At 39.6% G+C, this 17,445-nt stretch overlaps 1 protein-coding gene across 1 annotated transcript in view; it reads right to left on the bottom strand.

The window, feature by feature from the left end:
* Positions 1-6,182: 6,182 nt before the first annotated feature.
* Positions 6,183-17,445, bottom strand: part of LOC134661386 (protein Wnt-5-like) — a 49,525-nt gene continuing 38,262 nt past the window's right edge. Inside the window, exons 3-8 of the mRNA XM_063517451.1 lie at positions 16,781-16,934; positions 8,749-8,965; positions 8,343-8,618; positions 7,355-7,517; positions 6,947-7,200; positions 6,183-6,465 (exon numbers count right to left, since the gene is read on the bottom strand). Of these exons, the coding sequence (XP_063373521.1) occupies positions 6,288-6,465; positions 6,947-7,200; positions 7,355-7,517; positions 8,343-8,618; positions 8,749-8,965; positions 16,781-16,934 (1,242 nt within the window). The 3' untranslated portion in view covers positions 6,183-6,287. The remainder of the gene's footprint in view (positions 6,466-6,946; positions 7,201-7,354; positions 7,518-8,342; positions 8,619-8,748; positions 8,966-16,780; positions 16,935-17,445) is intronic.

Below are 17,445 nucleotides of genomic sequence, written 5' to 3'. Positions count from 1 at the left end.
TCATTTGTGAAAATTTCAACTGTTTAGCTATCGCGGTTCATGAGATACAGCCTGCTGACAGACGGACGGACGGACAGCGAAGTCTTAGTAATAGGGTCCCGTTTTTTACCGCGAGTATTTTTGACTCAGTTAAGAGCCAACAGGAGTGGTCATTTCTCCATACAAACGTACTCGACTGTTTCCTCCCTGGGTTTTGAAGATAGAGCAATGATTTTTTTCAACACAGATTAATATTGTCAATATCTGTGTCGGACCGTTTTGTTTTTTTTGATATTTTTGTTTTGGAGTCGAAAAAAAATTAAACCAAACTTATGTTTTTTTAATGAGAACTTCTAATTTTCGCTACTGTCTTTGTTTATATCCCGGTTATCCAGTAATCATTATTAATTCATTATGTACGTAGTAAAAATATATCTCTTACACTCGAGGAATGTACGAGAAACCTCAAGATGCTGGAAGATGGGAGAGGCCAGCGAGCGAGAAACAGCAAGAATAGTCGGTGTATCGTTGTCAACTGTTCAGCATGTTCGTCAGCGATTTCTACAAACTGGTTCGAACCTACGCAAACCAACAACAGGCAGAAAACCCGGTGTACGACGGCACGGGAGGATCGATATCTAGTCAACACCCTGCTGCGAAATCGATATCTTACGGGAACAGCATTGCACATTTTTTTGGGCTTGGTGTAAGCAACCTTACTGCCTGGACTGTAAGACGGCGACTTAGAGACCGTAAGTAACTTGAAACCACTTAGACAAGCAAATTGTGTTGGAAAGGCACCATTGTACAGCAAGACGAATTCATGCACGCGAACACTTAGATTGGACGACTGAAGATTGATCAAATGCCATGTTCTCTGACGAATCAAAATGTATGCTGTAGTCGAAGTCAAAGATATTTTTACATTTTTCGCCTTATTACAAAGGAGAAATATGCAAAAGTGTAAACATGACGTCGACTGAACATGACGGAAGCGGAAGGGCAAAGGTGTACAGAAGACCAGGAGAAAGATGTATTTAAACTACTCGGTTATCAAAGCTAACCTAGATCCCAGTGGAGCCTGTATATAAATTATATCACAGGTATAAGTGGTGGATCTTACCAAACTTCCTGAATTGTGTTCGATCCACTGGTGGAGCATATTAAAACATGCAAGTATCACAGGATCCACCCACACCACAGTGAACTTTAGCATGCTATTAAATCCACTGGTGGATCGAGATGGTGGAGCCTACTGGACAGAGGGGTTTACTTTTTAGGTTAATGTCGTGTGCCCTTACAGGGCGTCATGGTCCGACTTGTATTTTTTAATTGAATAACATCTCAATCATCAGTAATGTATTTTATTTTAGTAACATTAAATTCAGTGGCGTAACTAGGGGGGGGCTGGGGGGGGCACGTGCCCCGGGCGCCGTCCAAGGGGGGGCGCCAAAATGGGCAAAAGACCTCCCATAGAAAATGGACCAGCCAAAATGTAGGAAACAGTCAAATTTGTTTTTCGCGACTTAGGGGTTGGTCTCATAGTAAAAATTGCACAGTATAATCCCAAAACGTCCCTGGCAACGGAAATGCAGTTATTTTTTAGCCACCCTGTATACAGGGTGGTCCAAACCTTGACGTCCAAAAAATTTTTTTAGAATCCTCGTCTTTGGTTATCAGAATATACCCCATGTATGTTAGCCGATTTTTCGTAGTTTTCGAGTTTAACTTTTAACTTTGTTAAGATATTCCGGGGTGAAGCTTTGCGTTGCTTTTATGCTTTCTAATAATTGTTCGTGGTATTTGCACTGATAACATGAAATAGCGATGGGGAAGTGATCCCATAAAATAATAGTAGAAATAACAAAAGAGGATTTTTGTAATAAATTACTAATTTGGAAGCTTTCCACTTCAGTTCCTTTGACCGGCGACTCTGACAAATTATGACTATTAAGTATTAGGTATCACTTTTTTGACCTTTTAAAAAAACGTAGGGTCTAGCAGTTTCTAAAATAACCAAAAGTCCTTGAAATCGCTTGTATTTTTTATTTATTTAGGTAGGTAAGGGCAACATCTAAGCTTGACATGCTTGAACGTAAAACTTTGTCTTTTTTCCCAACTCAGCCAAGTGAGGATGCTGATTTTTTTTAGCAAATGCGCCGTTTGTCAATGATTATGTTACAAAAAGAAATATTCAAAAAAGTTCAATATAGTTTTTTTTAAATAAATAATTGCTTCACCCCGGAATTTCTCAACAAAAGTTAAAAGTAATAAAAATAAAAATCATAATTCGAAAACTACGAAAAGTCGGCTAACATACATATTCTAATAGCCCACAGCGTGAGGAATCTAAAAAAAATTTGGACGGCAAGGTTTGGACCAACCTGTATAACACATGTCGTGCCAACATCGCTCGTTCTGTGATACTAGAATGCCGTGAAAAACCTGTGTCTGGTATTGAGAGCATTCTAGCCAGAGTTTCGGTGTGGGATCGGGAGAATTTAGTCCAATTCAATCCCACCAAGGCTCAATTTTGCGCGTTTACCGCTACCTTTTTCAAGGCACAACCCTTCCCATGTCAGGGAGTACTGGGAGCCTCGGTGTTGACAACTCCATCAGTGACGTCCAATAATTTCGTAGCCACCTTGCTGGGTAGGCTGCGCTCGTATCCAAAAAACTCGGTGTGCTTAATAAAGGGAGGCGATACTTTACTCTGGGGCAGACAGATCCATAGGCGTACCTACGCAAGGCAAGGTGGGGCAGTTGTCCCACCCTGGTCTCTGACCATAAGCTAAGAATCTCTGTTTCAACCGTACCCTGTTACAACGTCCCCAGCCTCCCCTACTTTTGCCCCACCCCTTAAAAAATGCTGCGTACGACCATGGACAGATCCCATATAATGAGTACTGCTGTCACCTTTGGGCAGGAGCACCTAGATGCCACGTTGGTCCCTTGAAATCAGTCCAAAGGCGCGCTATGAATAGTCTACGATCTCAAACTTACAAGCGATATTGAATCTTCAAGTCTAAGGAGATCTCCAAAAAAGAAGTGTATAAGTTTTAAAATGGTCGGCAACGCGCATGTAACACCCCTGGAGTGTAGACGTCCATAGGATGCGGTGACCGCTTACCATCAGGTGAGTCGTAAGCTTGTTAGCCACCGATGGACTAAAAAAACACTTATTTGTCTAAATCAAAAGTAATCTTTAATAAGTAAAAAGTAACCCTTTCGTTAGTGTTAGTTCATAGGGCGCAAATTTGGTGCCTGCCCTGGGCGCCATATCCTCTAGCTACGCCACTGATTAAATTGTCTATAGGTAATTGTCTATATAGGTTCAATTAGTTTCAATACGCTAGCTTTATTCGTATGTTAGTGACCCGAAACTATTGCTCTCGAGTCTGTTACCTAGTCTTGCCATACATTCTGTAAGTTAGGTAGGTATTTTAATACAGTAACTTTATACATTTGCGTCAAATTCGGTAGTTCGGATTTCTTGCAACTTGTTTATGATGTTGGCCCAATGAATATTCCAAGTTTGATACCTCGAGCGCCGAACGCAACTATTATAACTTGCCTTAGTTGCTAAGAGCAGGAAGAAATTTAATATAGCATAGATTGGACCTAGGGAGCCGACCCTTTCCCCACCTCCCCCTTTTTAGGGGTACCGTGCCTACGGTACGATCTCGTAGCTACCGGGCCAAATAAGCTTTGTTTGACCTTAGGAACAATCGTGCCAAGCGGCATCGTCTCGTCTGAGACAAATGTGCATAATACTCACTACACTCACTTAGCCTACGAATTCAATTTCAAAAAATTATAAATATGAAAGGCTTTTAGCTCGGAAACTATTAGAGACAATTCTAGTCTCGTATTACAGCAAATTTAGTCTAGGTACTTTAACCTTTTCCACGCCGTGTCAAACACAAAAGCTGTCACTCAGACGCCACATCATTGAAGTGTCAAAAGTGAAGTTGAACTTTATGTATATGCACGTAGGTCGATGTTGCTCTGTGGTCTGTGACCGATTAATCGGTCTTTGGCGTTGAACCTACGGTGCGGATATATCGGTCATTGGCGTCCAAAAGATTACAAACGTCTTGAGGAGGTACTATCAAAAACTAGTCCTCTAGGGTTATAATCGCCCAAATCTAAATAAATCCGAAATTTTCGGGGCTTTTTCGATTTTTTGTCAAAGTTTGCGTTCGGCGCTCGTTCATTAAAAAGCATGTATTAATGTAGGTACAATATCGAATAACCAGGAGGCAATTTTTATTAGTAACTGGGTCATATACATTTTATGTATGGTTAACTCGTTCGCGTCTTTCCTGTAGACATAGCAAAGTTAAGATCATCTAAAGCTATTTTGTATGCTACACCCTTAAAGTCAGGATTTTTTTTCAGTACTTGAGACTCAAATAAAAAAAAAGCGGCCAAGTGCGAGTCGGACTCGCCCATGAAGGGTTCCGTATTTAGGCGATTTATGACGTATAAAAAAAAAACTACTTACTAGATCTCGTTCAAACCAATTTTCGGTGGAAGTTTACATGTACATAATATATTTTTTTTTAGTTTTATCATTCTCTTATTTTAGATGTTACGGGGGGGGGGGGACACACATTTTACCACTTTGGAAGTGTCTCTCGCGCAAACTATTCAGTTTAGAAAAAAATGATATTAGGAACCTCAATATCATTTTTGAAGACCTATCCATAGATACACGTATGGGTTTGATGAAAAAAAAAATTTTGAGTTTCAGTTCGAAGTATGGGGAACCCCAAAAATTTATTGTTTTTTTTTTCTATTTTTGTGTGAAAATCTTAATGCGGTTCACAGAATACATCTACTTACCAAGTTTCAACAGTATAGTTCTTATAGTTTCGGAGAAAAGTGGCTGTGACATACGGACGGACAGACAGACGGACAGACAGACGGACAGACAGACGGACAGACAGACAGACAGACAGACATGACGAATCTATAAGGGTTCCGTTTTTTGCCATTTGGCTACGGAACCCTAAAAACGAGATAGGTACATAATGTACCAGAGTCGTTAACTTTTAGAATATTGTCCACAGAAGTGACCTTTTTCTAAAATGTGTTTGACCCAACTAGTTTCTCTATTTAATATGTTAAAGTTATTACAATTACCTACAATTAATTCATTGTAGCTTTGTACCTACAGTTAACGGGAGTGACTGAATTTATGGCTGGACTAGGTACAAAATGTAACCCTATGTCATCATGAAATCCGATCATAGTGACAATAAGTAGGTAGTATTTCAAAAATGATTGTATATATTTTGACTCTTGGACACAGTTACTTGAAAGTCGGGCAGGGTTGTGCTGTACTTCTGTATTACCTATATGTATAGATGCTTACATAGAATGGACACTCCAACTAGTTTTCTACGATTATACCTACTTTCTTGCTACCTTGCTTATATGTAGTAATTTATATTTTTGTATGGTTATGAACATGAACGACGGTACGAGATCTAGTTTGAAAGCTATAGAGCGTTGATGGATTTTAAAGCTGATAATTAGTTTTGTAATTACCGTAAAAACTATATTTATAGCATAATTTAATACTAAATATTACAACACTTTAACAATTCTTTATTGTCGATATATATCTATTGTCTAGCCTAATACTACAGAATACTTCAAAGGTAATTTACTTACTTCAAAACTATCTTTTAATCCTAAGTACAGCAAATACTTTGCATCTATTTAAGGTGTTGCTACGTCTTTTACGCTAATACTCGTATAGTCTACAGGGCTATCATATCTTATTATATAAAGTATAAAACAGCTACTTCCTACTAATCTTACGATTTGTATAAGTATTAAGAATTTAACTTTGAAATGTACTTACTTAATACGATGTAGGTATGTACTTATAACAAACATTCTGAAACATGACTAGCTAACATTTAAAAATATTATGGAATTCTTTGGTTTTCAATGCAAAATATTTCACATAATCATATTCAAATGAGTAATATCCATTACATAGTATGATTATTCGCCTGAAGCAACGTTTGACAAAGGTAGGTTAATTAAGTAACGTGAAAAGTACTGAAAATTAACTCGTATATCTTCTTCAGGTATAAGTATAGGTATTTTTTTCAATCTGTCATTATTACTAAAAACACTACGTATCGCACTATATCTAGTAAACGTATGCAAGTAGGTATTTATAGTGTGGAGCTGTAGTGGGTAATTGCCGATGCAACTAGATTTAGACAAGGACAAATAAATAAGACAATGTTTATGCTACGTCTGCTAATGGGAATGATATTGGGTCTTTAATTGCAATAGTGATCCTCCGAGGTGATGCGGCAGAGCTGGCAGTCGACGCGGCAGCACCAGTGGTAGCGGCAGTGGCAGCGCTCGAGTCGGGTGGACCGCACGGCCCGTCGCCCGCGCCCGCAGCACAACCGCCCGCAGCCGCCTGCGGCGTTGCCCGCACTTGCGTTACACCGTCTGTCATGGATTTACAAACTGATTCAGGGCACTCTAAGAACAAATTAAATTAAGTACTTTCTATAAAAATATTTTTATAGATTCGTGTTTCAGGGCACTCGTGTAGCCATAGTACCTACTAAGACAGCAGATCATACATATCTGGATTTCCTACTTAAAAGCAGTAATTTCTCTGCCGGAACGGAAACAGAAAACGTTGCATCGGAATAAAGAAAATCGGAAAAACTAAGTAGAAAAGCTTCGCGTAAGGTTGACGAAATATAAAGCGAGCCGGGGCCCGATTCGGATTTTGAACTAGATATCTATTAGACATCACTAAGATATATCAGTGTCAAAAGTGACGTTTTTGTTTGAAGAAACGTCACTTTTGACACTTGTTTGACACTGACAGATCCTGCTGATGTCTAATAGATATCCAATATTTGACGTATCTTATAGTTCGTATATGGCTGCCGATTACATTTTATTTCGTCAATTTTACCTTCCGTGCGTGCCAAGAGAGCCGGCCGCAGGATCGGGCTCGCAGTAGTCTGGACTGGGTGTGACGTAGCGGAGCCGCGGCTTGGCGCGGCGTGCACGGCGGCGCGGCCGCAGCGGACCGGCACGCGCCGCCTCGCCCGCGAGCGCGGACGCTACGCGCGCCAACGGAGGCAGGGCGCGCCAGCACGTGCGTACCGAGCATGACCCCGACACGCCATGGCACGTGCACTTGGTGCGCATCGCTAATGATACTGCCTGCGTGTACAAGCCATTTGTTATAAAAAATAGTCCATAGTTGGTACCCAGAAGTGCACAGGCCAGTGAAAACAGGCAGTATTAGTTAGGTACATACTCATGTACAGTGCAATACAAAACGTAAAAATAATGTGTGGCGCGTTTTAGTTGGTACCTTTCTGCCAAAACGGACGTTGATGAGATTGGCGGAGGCGATGAACGGGCGTAGGCGCTGCAGTCTCGTGCGCAAGTCCACCTGCGGGTCGAACCGGGGGTCGTCCGCGGCCATGCGGTACTCCAAGTTGCGGTATCTGGAACTCTGATCCTCAAAATCGTATCTGAGAATGACATTAAACATTTGTTAAGTGGTTGATGGCCCATTGATCCGTTAACTTGTTAGAAAGTTTTCAGTGTTAAATTAAATATATACTACCTACGAGTCGAGTATGCTACGAGTGCTACGCCGTAGCGTCTAGCTTGCTATTTATAGTATTTATACATCTATATGTAGCAAAATCATTTACAGAACATGATTATAGCAGTGTGCTTACGCGAAAAAAGTGGGTAAAAAAACTATTTAGCAAGTAACAATCAGACATACTTAGGTACAATAATGTAAGCAAAAAAAAAAACAAGGGCTATGAATATAATGTATAATTAATGGGCATGGACATTGTTTTCCTTATGTACAAAACTTCAGAATGATGCTAAGCCTTTTTCTATTGAACTAAACAGACTTCGTGAAATGTATAAAAATCGTAGAGATAGGTAATAAAATAATAACGTTGGTACTATCATTATTTCTTGAATAAAAAAATTGTAATGGTTTAGCAACTTTAGCATGATAGCGCCTTCCACTATTTGATTTATGAAAAATGACAATGCGCTTACCGCTGTGTTCGACGCGTAATAGAATATATGTATATAGCGCTAGCGGTTCGCCAAAAAACTCTGCAAATGGTGTTAAATGTATGAAAACCGGTACCTACGATTGATCTTTAGGTCATTTGAATCAATTTGACCCGAAGCTCCAAAAAAAAGGAGAGGAGTTACGTCGTCATATTTTTTTTTGTATAGAATAAAAAAAATATGTTTAGAAACCTATCGTGTGTGGTATTAAACGAAAGGGCTTTCTAAGCCGATTCTAAAAAATATATACACACCTTGGTCTGAACCGTTTCCTCGTGGGCCTGCCTCGGCGAGGCGAGCGCGGCAGCCGTTTGCGCCCGCGGCGTCCCTTCTTTCGCGGGCGTGCCGTCACGCTGGCGTTGTCGGGCGCCGGCGCCGGCTGGTCGTCCACGAGGATCACCACGGGCGCCGGCGTGGTCGGGTCTAACGTGGTCGGTAGTTCGGTGGTAGTCGTCTCCACTTCGATCAACTCCTCCAATTTACCATCCCGAACGTCAATCTCATGCATGTCCATGAATTGCTTGGCAAATCTATAAAATCAAGATGAATGCATTAGGTAAGTTTTTAAATAATTTTAAAACATGATCTTCTTTTATATTTCCCTTGACACATTACGGTGTTTAACACATAACAATTTGCTAATATTCTAAGTAAAACTACCTCTCAGCCCACTGAAAATTGTCCCCGCAGCCGCCCCACTTGAAACTCGCGTGCGGCTCGGCGGGCGTGACGTGCGCCTGGCGCGGCGGGCGGGGCGGCGCACGCGGCGGCGCGGCGCACGAGCACGCCGGCAGCGCGCCCGCCGCGCAGGCGCGCGCCACTGACCACGCCAACGCCGCTGCGGACATCGCGTACACGTACGCCTGCTCGCGGGTACCTGCACAATGGTCAAATCTATAATACATCATACATGTCTCAAACACACACTCACAACGAATAGAGGAGCAGATCCATATATCCTTCCAATCACATAAAAGTAAACTCTACTTTTTTGAGTTTACAGACCGCCGGAGCAGACTTCTTTCTTACCTATCCGTATAAACTCATGTCAAGCTGTAATCTAGTTGGGCATAACAAATACAAATACAACTAATAGACGATGGTCATCACCTATTATAATAGTAGGTACATTGTGATACGTGTGTGCTACGTTGGTCATTACACACGAGGTGACATTGTGCGCGCGAGCTGTAAGCGAGCGCGCAATAAGAAAGCCGATGTGTGTAATGACCAATGGACACGCGTTTCATACGACGTATTCAACACACTTGCGAGGAAAGCAAAGAAACTTTTATACTAATCAAATTTTAATTGTTAAAACAGTTAGTAAAACTCTATAATCTGTCATACTGCCTTCCGCCTCTCGACGACCCTGCCGCTGGCGGGCCGGCTGGGCCCCGGCAAGCGGTCGGCGGGGCGCCGGCGCCCGCCAGTCCTTGTTGTAAAATTTACTCGACCAATTTTAAGAAGGTACCTATTTATATTATTAGCCGTGTTTAATATTCCTTTCCTTGTTAGCCTAAAAGCGGTTCAATAACTTCCACGTTACGAGCAAGTGTGTTGAAAAATCCTTTATTCTTAATTACAAGCAATCTAATCTTGATAGAGCCCGCACGCGCGTCGCTAGGCAGGCTAAACAATAGCAGCCGCCAGGCTTTATCACATGGCACATCAGCAGGATCGCGCGCGACTGCACCGCTGGGCTTATCGCGACCCGCCCCCCGCCCGCGCCCTTGCGCTTGATTCATGCGTGTAATTAAATCTTTTGTCCGACTCGCTGTACTCCCACCCTCGCTGCTGATCGCTTTGTAAGGCCTTTTATCGATAGCCTTCTTAATTCAACAGGCTAAAGATAACTTACAATATCGTTTTCAGCAGATAACTCAATCACTATTGTCCATCAGGCTTTACGGCCTGATTGATTTGTCGTACTTTCCTGCCCTTGTGTTTCTCGTAAGGCAAAGGCTGTAACTGCTCGTACAGCAGTTCTTAGGATGAGACATCATCGCATAACGCATAAAGCCACATGTAAGAGAAGCGGCGTTACTTTTATATATTAAATTGGAAATATTTTTGTCATAGATAAATTGAGCATGTGGCATTAGTTTCGTACGTACAAACAGCAACACTCCTAACTGCACATTGGTGGACCTTATTACAAAAGGCATAAGATCCACCGATGTACAGTTAAAAGTGTGGGCGATGGTACATATGCAATATCATGCGACGTTAGACAATGTGGCATTTTACCGCTAGTGAGCTAGGTAACGGATTTTTAATAGGTACGTATATACCTATGTAAATTGTTTTTTGTATCTGACATTAAACGGATTATTCATTCAATTTTACTTTACAAATTATCAACCATATGTCGTGCGAGTGACTAAAAATACACGAGTTAAACTGTAGGTATTACATATAGCTTTTAGTATCCTTCGTTAGCCCTAAAACAACTTGTTTGACCGGGGAATAAGCCAAACTGTATTAGTAACGATGAGTCCGATGACGTGACTTTTCTTTGAACCTGTCTTACATTTCATTTCAATTAGGCTTCTCGATAAACGTTTGTCATCTTCGTTACGGCCCCAGAGGCTTAATTCTTACCTTTTTATCTAGTTTCGTTATACTCATTGATATGTAGGTAAATATACGAATTTAATAATTTTAGGTACCTACTGTAAAGTAAAGTATACTTACCTACCTTAAAGCAGTATTCTTCATTTAATCCACTCTATAAAATGTTAGAGCTCGGCTTGTAGCAAGTTTGTAGGTTCTTTCTTATAACGGTTCGATGTTATAGTCCGTCAACCAAATCTTGTCAGTAGCAATGTAAAGCAAACTAAAGTAGGGCAACACTCAAAGAGCAGTATTGCGCTAAGAAAAGCAGCAATGTACATCGAACCAACAGATTTTTTTTTCTGCTGAGCGCGCCCTTTGTACGTCAATTCAAATTGTCACTCGCGGTTTATTGAAAAAAATTGAAACATGGACGGACAATTTAAAAGCGATGTTAAAACAATGTTAATCAAAATGATGAACAAATTTGAAGATATCAAAAACAACTGCTTATATTCTCTTTGTTCCCTATCTATGTCTTCTAAGTTTACAAAAATAAAATCATATCAAAATGCAGATAATTAGATAGTGCATATATTTGTTATTTACAATATAATATGCCACTTGTTAATGTAAATTAGTGTACTGTTCTGAATGAATATGACATACCTGTATAATTTTTTTGATTGGTATATATTGTACAATATACATATTAAAAATGAAACAACTGATATTTGGGTGTTTATTTAATTTAAAGGTAAATAAGATAAGGGTCACTTTTCGACTTGGTTGCGTTGTACACGTACATAAACCGCCATAGGTATTGTCTGAAAAGATACTACCTACTACGAACGCCTTATATTGGGCAAGATTTAATCCTGCAACAAACATGTATGGATTAGGTAGATATTGCGAAAGAACGGCGATATAATCAAGGCTCTTAATACTGTTTAAAAGGTTTACCTTTGTAAATAGTCACAACTGCTGAAAATATTAGACATGTGGGCCTATGGACGGTTTCCAGGACACAATTTATGGTCTTGTTGGATAGATTTAGGCATACGTTTTAATTTTATTTATGCCTTTTAACCCTAAAACAAAAAACTGAACATAATCTTAAAAGTTCGAAAGAATTCTTCCAATACTTGTCATAACCTCAATTTTTAGTAATGTTTACCATCAACGCCAACGAGCATGATTGTACATTGTAGGCCCCTTAGCTTCGCTTATTCTTATTTAATGTATTAGTATTTAATGGTGACAGCAGAAATATCTCTTGAAACAGAAACGATTCAGAATGAAAACCAAATGAAAACAAATAAGGTGACGGCTGTCATTCACGATCCACATTCCACAGATAAAACACAGATGACACGCGTTTTGGAATTATTTGAACACAGTGTTGCTAACCCGCGATTTTTCAAATTTGCCGCCTTTTACTACTGACAAGATTTGGTTGACGGACTTTATTTCAACGTGTTAAGACTGTTAAGTAGATGGTAATTTGTTTACCTCATCATATACCTAATTTAAAACGCCCATACATATCTGTGCACCAAGCGAAGGTCTTGTACACATATGTATACATGTTAACAATTAAAAAAATATTTAATTAGGTACCTAAGCATTTTTTATTCCATACAAGATTATTTTGACTTACATATATAAATTTATAAAATAGTTGTATTACATATTTATTCTTGGTCTAGATTTTTTGTGTGTATGTTATTAGTTACAGTTTTGCAATACCCTAACAGGGTCTCATGTTGCGCCTTAATTTTGTAAGTTTTCACCTGTATTTATTTGTACCAAGATGAACGCAATAAAGATATTATGATTATGATAGTTATGTGTGTGTAAGACCTGCGTTTGGATCGATAGAAAAATTTACCTACATAAAGTCCGTCAACCAAATCTTGTCAGTAGTAAAAGGCGGCAAATTTGAAAAATCGCGGGTTAGCAACACTGTGTTCAAATAATTCCAAAACGCGTGTCATCTGTGTTTTATCTGTGGAATGTGGATCGTGAATGACAGCCGTCACCTTATTTGTTTTCATTTGGTTTTCATTCTGAATCGTTTCTGTTTCAAGAGATATTTCTGCTGTCACCATTAAATACCAATACATTAAATAAGAATAAGCAAAGCTAAGGGGCCTACAATGTACAATCATGCTCGTTGATGGTAAACATTACTAAAAATTAAGGTTATGACAAGTATTGGAAGAACTCTTTCGAACTTTTAAGATTATGTTCAGTTTTTTGTTTTAGGGTTAAAAGGCATAAATAAAATTAAAACGTATCTATGCCTAAATCTATCCAACAAGACCATAAATTGTGTCCTGGAAACCGTCCATAGGCCCACATGTCTAATATTTTCAGCAATCAGTTGTGACTATTTACAAACGTAAACCTTTTAAACAGTATTAAGAGCCTTGATTATATCGCCGTTCTTTCGCAATATCTACCTAATCCATACATGTTTGTTGCAGGATTAAATCTTGCCCAATATAAGGCGTTCGTAGTAGGTAGTATCTTTTCAGACAATACTTACCTATGGCGGTTTATGTACGTGTAAAACGCAACCAAGTCGAAAAGTGACCCTTATCTTATTTACCTTTAAATTAAATAAACACCCAAATATCAGTTGTTTTATTTTTAATATGTATATTGTACAATATATACCAATCAAAAAAATTACACAGGTATGTCATATTCATCCAGAACAGTACACTAATTTACATTAACAAGTGGCATATTATATTGTAAATAATAAATATATGCACTATCTAATTATCTGCATTTTGATATGATTTTATTTTAGTAAACTTAGAAGACATAGATAGGGAACAAAGAGAATATAAGCACTTCTATAGGGAGTTGTTTTTGATATCTTCAAATTTGTTCATCATTTTGATTAACATTGTTTTAACATCGCTTTTAAATTGTCCGTCCATGTTTCAATTTTTTTTAATAAACCGCGAGTGACAATTTAAATTGACGTACGCACGCAGGGCGCGCTCAGCGGAAAAAAAAAACTGTTGGTTCGATGTACATTGTTGCTTTTCTTAGCGCAATACTGCTCTTTGAGTGTTGCCCTACTTTAGTTTGCTTTACATTGCTACTGACAAGATTTGGTTGACGGACTATATTATGTATGTACCAATTACCGAATACTACTTATAACGTTCGGCGTATCCTGTGGGCGTATCTCTACTACTTGCCTAGAAAACTTGGTAGATGAGACAACACTATATTTATTTCGCGTATAAAATAAATGTAATTTCCTAAATGTTCTTAGATTTAGTAGTCCATATCAATTAATTTTCTTAAGAGGGCCTGGGGAACGGAAGTGGCGACCAAAAACAATGGTCGCTATTTCGCAGACGCATCCGGCAATGCCTGCCAACTGCACAATGTCGGCGACCGTGCTCAAACTAGAAAAACTTCGCCATTGTTCGCCTTCTTTCCTTCTATCCCTAACTTTTAGTTCTCATTCGGATTGAAACTGATTGATAGTGGCTCGTCGATTCAGAACTTAAGTAAATTATTTGTGTATTATCAAGTATAGGCGAGACCGAGGTGAGTTAAAACAGAGGTAGGTTGATACAACGTCAATTTTGACTGAAAGATCGCTCGGTTTCAACTCGCTCGCAGATCGCTAGTGTGATAGGGCCCTTAATGACTTCACGTAGCAAAATTTGATACTTCTAGGAGACAGTCCAAACTTTCCTCGACCTTCCCTAGTATTCGTAAATTCGTACAATTAGTAGAGGTACAATAAATTAATTCACAAAGCTTTTGTGGAGCGGATTTTAAAATGAGAATTTTGACATTTCCGTACAAATCTCGGGCCAGCTCTTATGAATCAATCTTATATAGCTTAAAAAATGTAAGTACAGTCGACGTCAAAGATATGTTTACATTTTTCGCCTTACAGGAGTAAGGTGCAAAAATGTACATATCTTTAACGTTGACCGTGCATGTTATTTGTGCAGTGTAGATACAGTCAACGTTGAGGACAGGGGCTATTAGTTCCTAAATAATAAATACCTATCAACATCCACAGTCTATAACTCTGTAGAATTGATTATGGAAGTACAGTAGGTACCAGTTCTACGCAGACGAAATGGCGGGCAGTGTCTATCTATACCTATACCTAACTTGAAATCACTAAATCTTTATAGCTACGAGCTATTTGCAAAAACTAAAAACATACATATACCTATAGGTACCGAGCGTTATTGTTTGACAATGGCGGCGAGAAGGTATTTATAGGAATACTCGTACTATTAAAGTACGCCGAGGCATTTCGTGCCTGTGTGGAGTAAGGAAGCGATCGCGTGACGGGTTCATTTATTCAATAAGGTTCTTCTTTCAGTCCGCAATAACGACGGCGACATCAGCTCTCTCGAAAAAAGGTCGACAGGTAAATTTTACGTTGTTTTGCTAATATTTTACTAGGACACAACACACTATTGTGTTCCAGTAAAATTAGGGTCTATGGGACTTAATACAATCGAGAACATTCTCGGGAACTTCTTGGGAGTGAAGATAAATTTGCCCTATGTGGTTTTCAAATCAAACACTTATAGAATGATACACTAACAATATTTCGTAATTAGGTAAGTACTCGGAAATTTCCGTTTCGGAGAATGAGCCCGAGATCAATTTCGCTATGTTGTGTCGTTCGCAAACGTGGCACATGTCTAGGCTAGTAGCTAGTAGTTTATTTTCCTATAGCTTTTAACATTCTTGGAAAGCATCTATAAAGCGTAAAGCAACTAAGCCAACTAAACAGACTAGAATCGGATGGATACCTTATAAATTAATCCGTTCAACAATTAAACGTTGAGTAAGAGGCGGTTGTCATTATCAAAAGTAATTAGGTAATTATACTGAGCCTCAATGTACACTCCGTATTCACGGTATGATAACAAAGAATTTATGATAATTTTAAAATGAAATAAAATACCCAGAGAGTAATTAATAATCATGGTTGTGACACGTACATAATAAGCGGCGCGCGCGGAACGAACGAGCGCCCGCTGAAAGAAACGGGCGCTGCCGTTCCGTTGGCCGCTCCCGTACAATGCCGCCACTGATTTAAACAACTAGACCAAGTTTCGTTCCCTTATCATTCACATTATTCTTGGGATTTATAACGTCTTCAAAATAATTTACACTACTATCAATGTAGGTAGTTAGGTACCCTACTTAATTATGGTCGAGTTTGAATTGTAATCTTTAATCATTCTTCGCGTTTGTCATTATTTTTATTAAATACAAGCTTTTATCGCTGACTGTAGACTTAGTGATATTTGAATTTTCATATTTAAAAAAAAATATAGGTTGGTATTTTTAACAGACTTTCAAATTTCAAAATGATGAGGTTTTCAATGTCCGTCCGTCCGTCTGTCTGTCTGTCCGTCTGTCTGTCCGAGGCTTTGCTCCGTGATCGTTAGAGTCTGTGCGGAAAGAGAAGAGTCGTACGGAACCCTACACTGAGCATGGCCCGACATGCTCTTGGCCAATTTTTTTAGTAGTAATGATTTATTAAATGCATAAATAAATACAGAGAAACACATATTATATTTTACGTCCTTCCGACATCCGATATCGGATCGGACAATGTGAAAACGCTCTTAAAGTTGTGAAAGAATCAATGGTGGTATCACTCATTTTATAGCCACGAGTAATATTTAAGTAAGTAGGTAGGTACATTAACCTATTACGAAAAGAAGCCGGGTTTTTATAAAGCTACGACGCGCTACAACAACGCTACGACAGTGCTACGGCTCGGCTACGGGATGTGCACAAAGTGGCATCAATTGTAGGCCCGAGTTTATTTATATACATCTTACTCATCGTGGAGGTAGGTTTAGACGCATTATAATTAATTAATTATGTAGGCGTTTGCTTACAGGCGAGCTGAAAATAAACGGAGTTCTCTAAGCTAAACCTACGTCCTGCGAGTAAGTTCGTCGTGTTTCGTCGCTGTCGGCAAATCCGCCAAGGCCCAAGACAGACTAACATGTTTAGCGAGTTTTCGGGCCAAACTTGTATGGGAGCGGAACATCATAGGGTAAACGCTGTATAAGTAGGCACATATATTAGGAGATATTAGGTTAGTAGTTACCGGTGAGCAGGTCCGGCGAGTAGTTGGGCGCGCGCTCGATAGAAGAGCAGTTCCAGCGGTCGCCGGCGTGCGCGGCGAGGCAGGCGGCGCGCGTCAGCCGCGCGGCCGCCGCCACGTGCGCCATCGCCCCGGGTTGCCGTCGGCACGCGCGAGCCTAACACGACATTTATAGCTGGTCAAGCAGATCTTGTCAGTAGAAAAAGGCGACTTTGAAAAATGTAGGCGCGAAGGGATATCGTCCCATAGAAAATTTGAATTTCGCGCCTTTTTTACTGACAAGATTTGCTTTTTACACATTTATTTGTTACTGCAGTTTTACACACTGCTTTTTAAGTATAGATGCCCGAGGAAACAGGTATTCATTATTTCCCATAAACTTGCCACGAAGTGAGTAAGTATCTACACAGTTTTGATCAGCATTCATCATTACTGACTACAAGATTATATTTTAACCTCCTGAGACCCGATCGAAGCAGCCGTTTTGTTTTTAATCGACTTCAAAACCCCACCTCAGAACCCCGTCATTTCTGAACCGAGTTGGAAAATTATTTTTTGTTTGAAAGTCTATAGTGTGGAAAAAATTAATGGGCCCTGCCAGCCTATTATGGATAGCTTTATCCATCTTTATCCACGTGATAAAATAACTGTCACTGTTTAACACCGTG

This window comes from Cydia amplana, chromosome Z (assembly GCF_948474715.1).
Source record: "Cydia amplana chromosome Z, ilCydAmpl1.1, whole genome shotgun sequence".
Lineage (NCBI taxonomy): Eukaryota > Metazoa > Arthropoda > Insecta > Lepidoptera > Tortricidae > Cydia > Cydia amplana.
The sequence above is the reverse complement of the archived record's forward strand: the minus strand, read 5'-3'. Positions and strand labels throughout refer to the sequence as shown.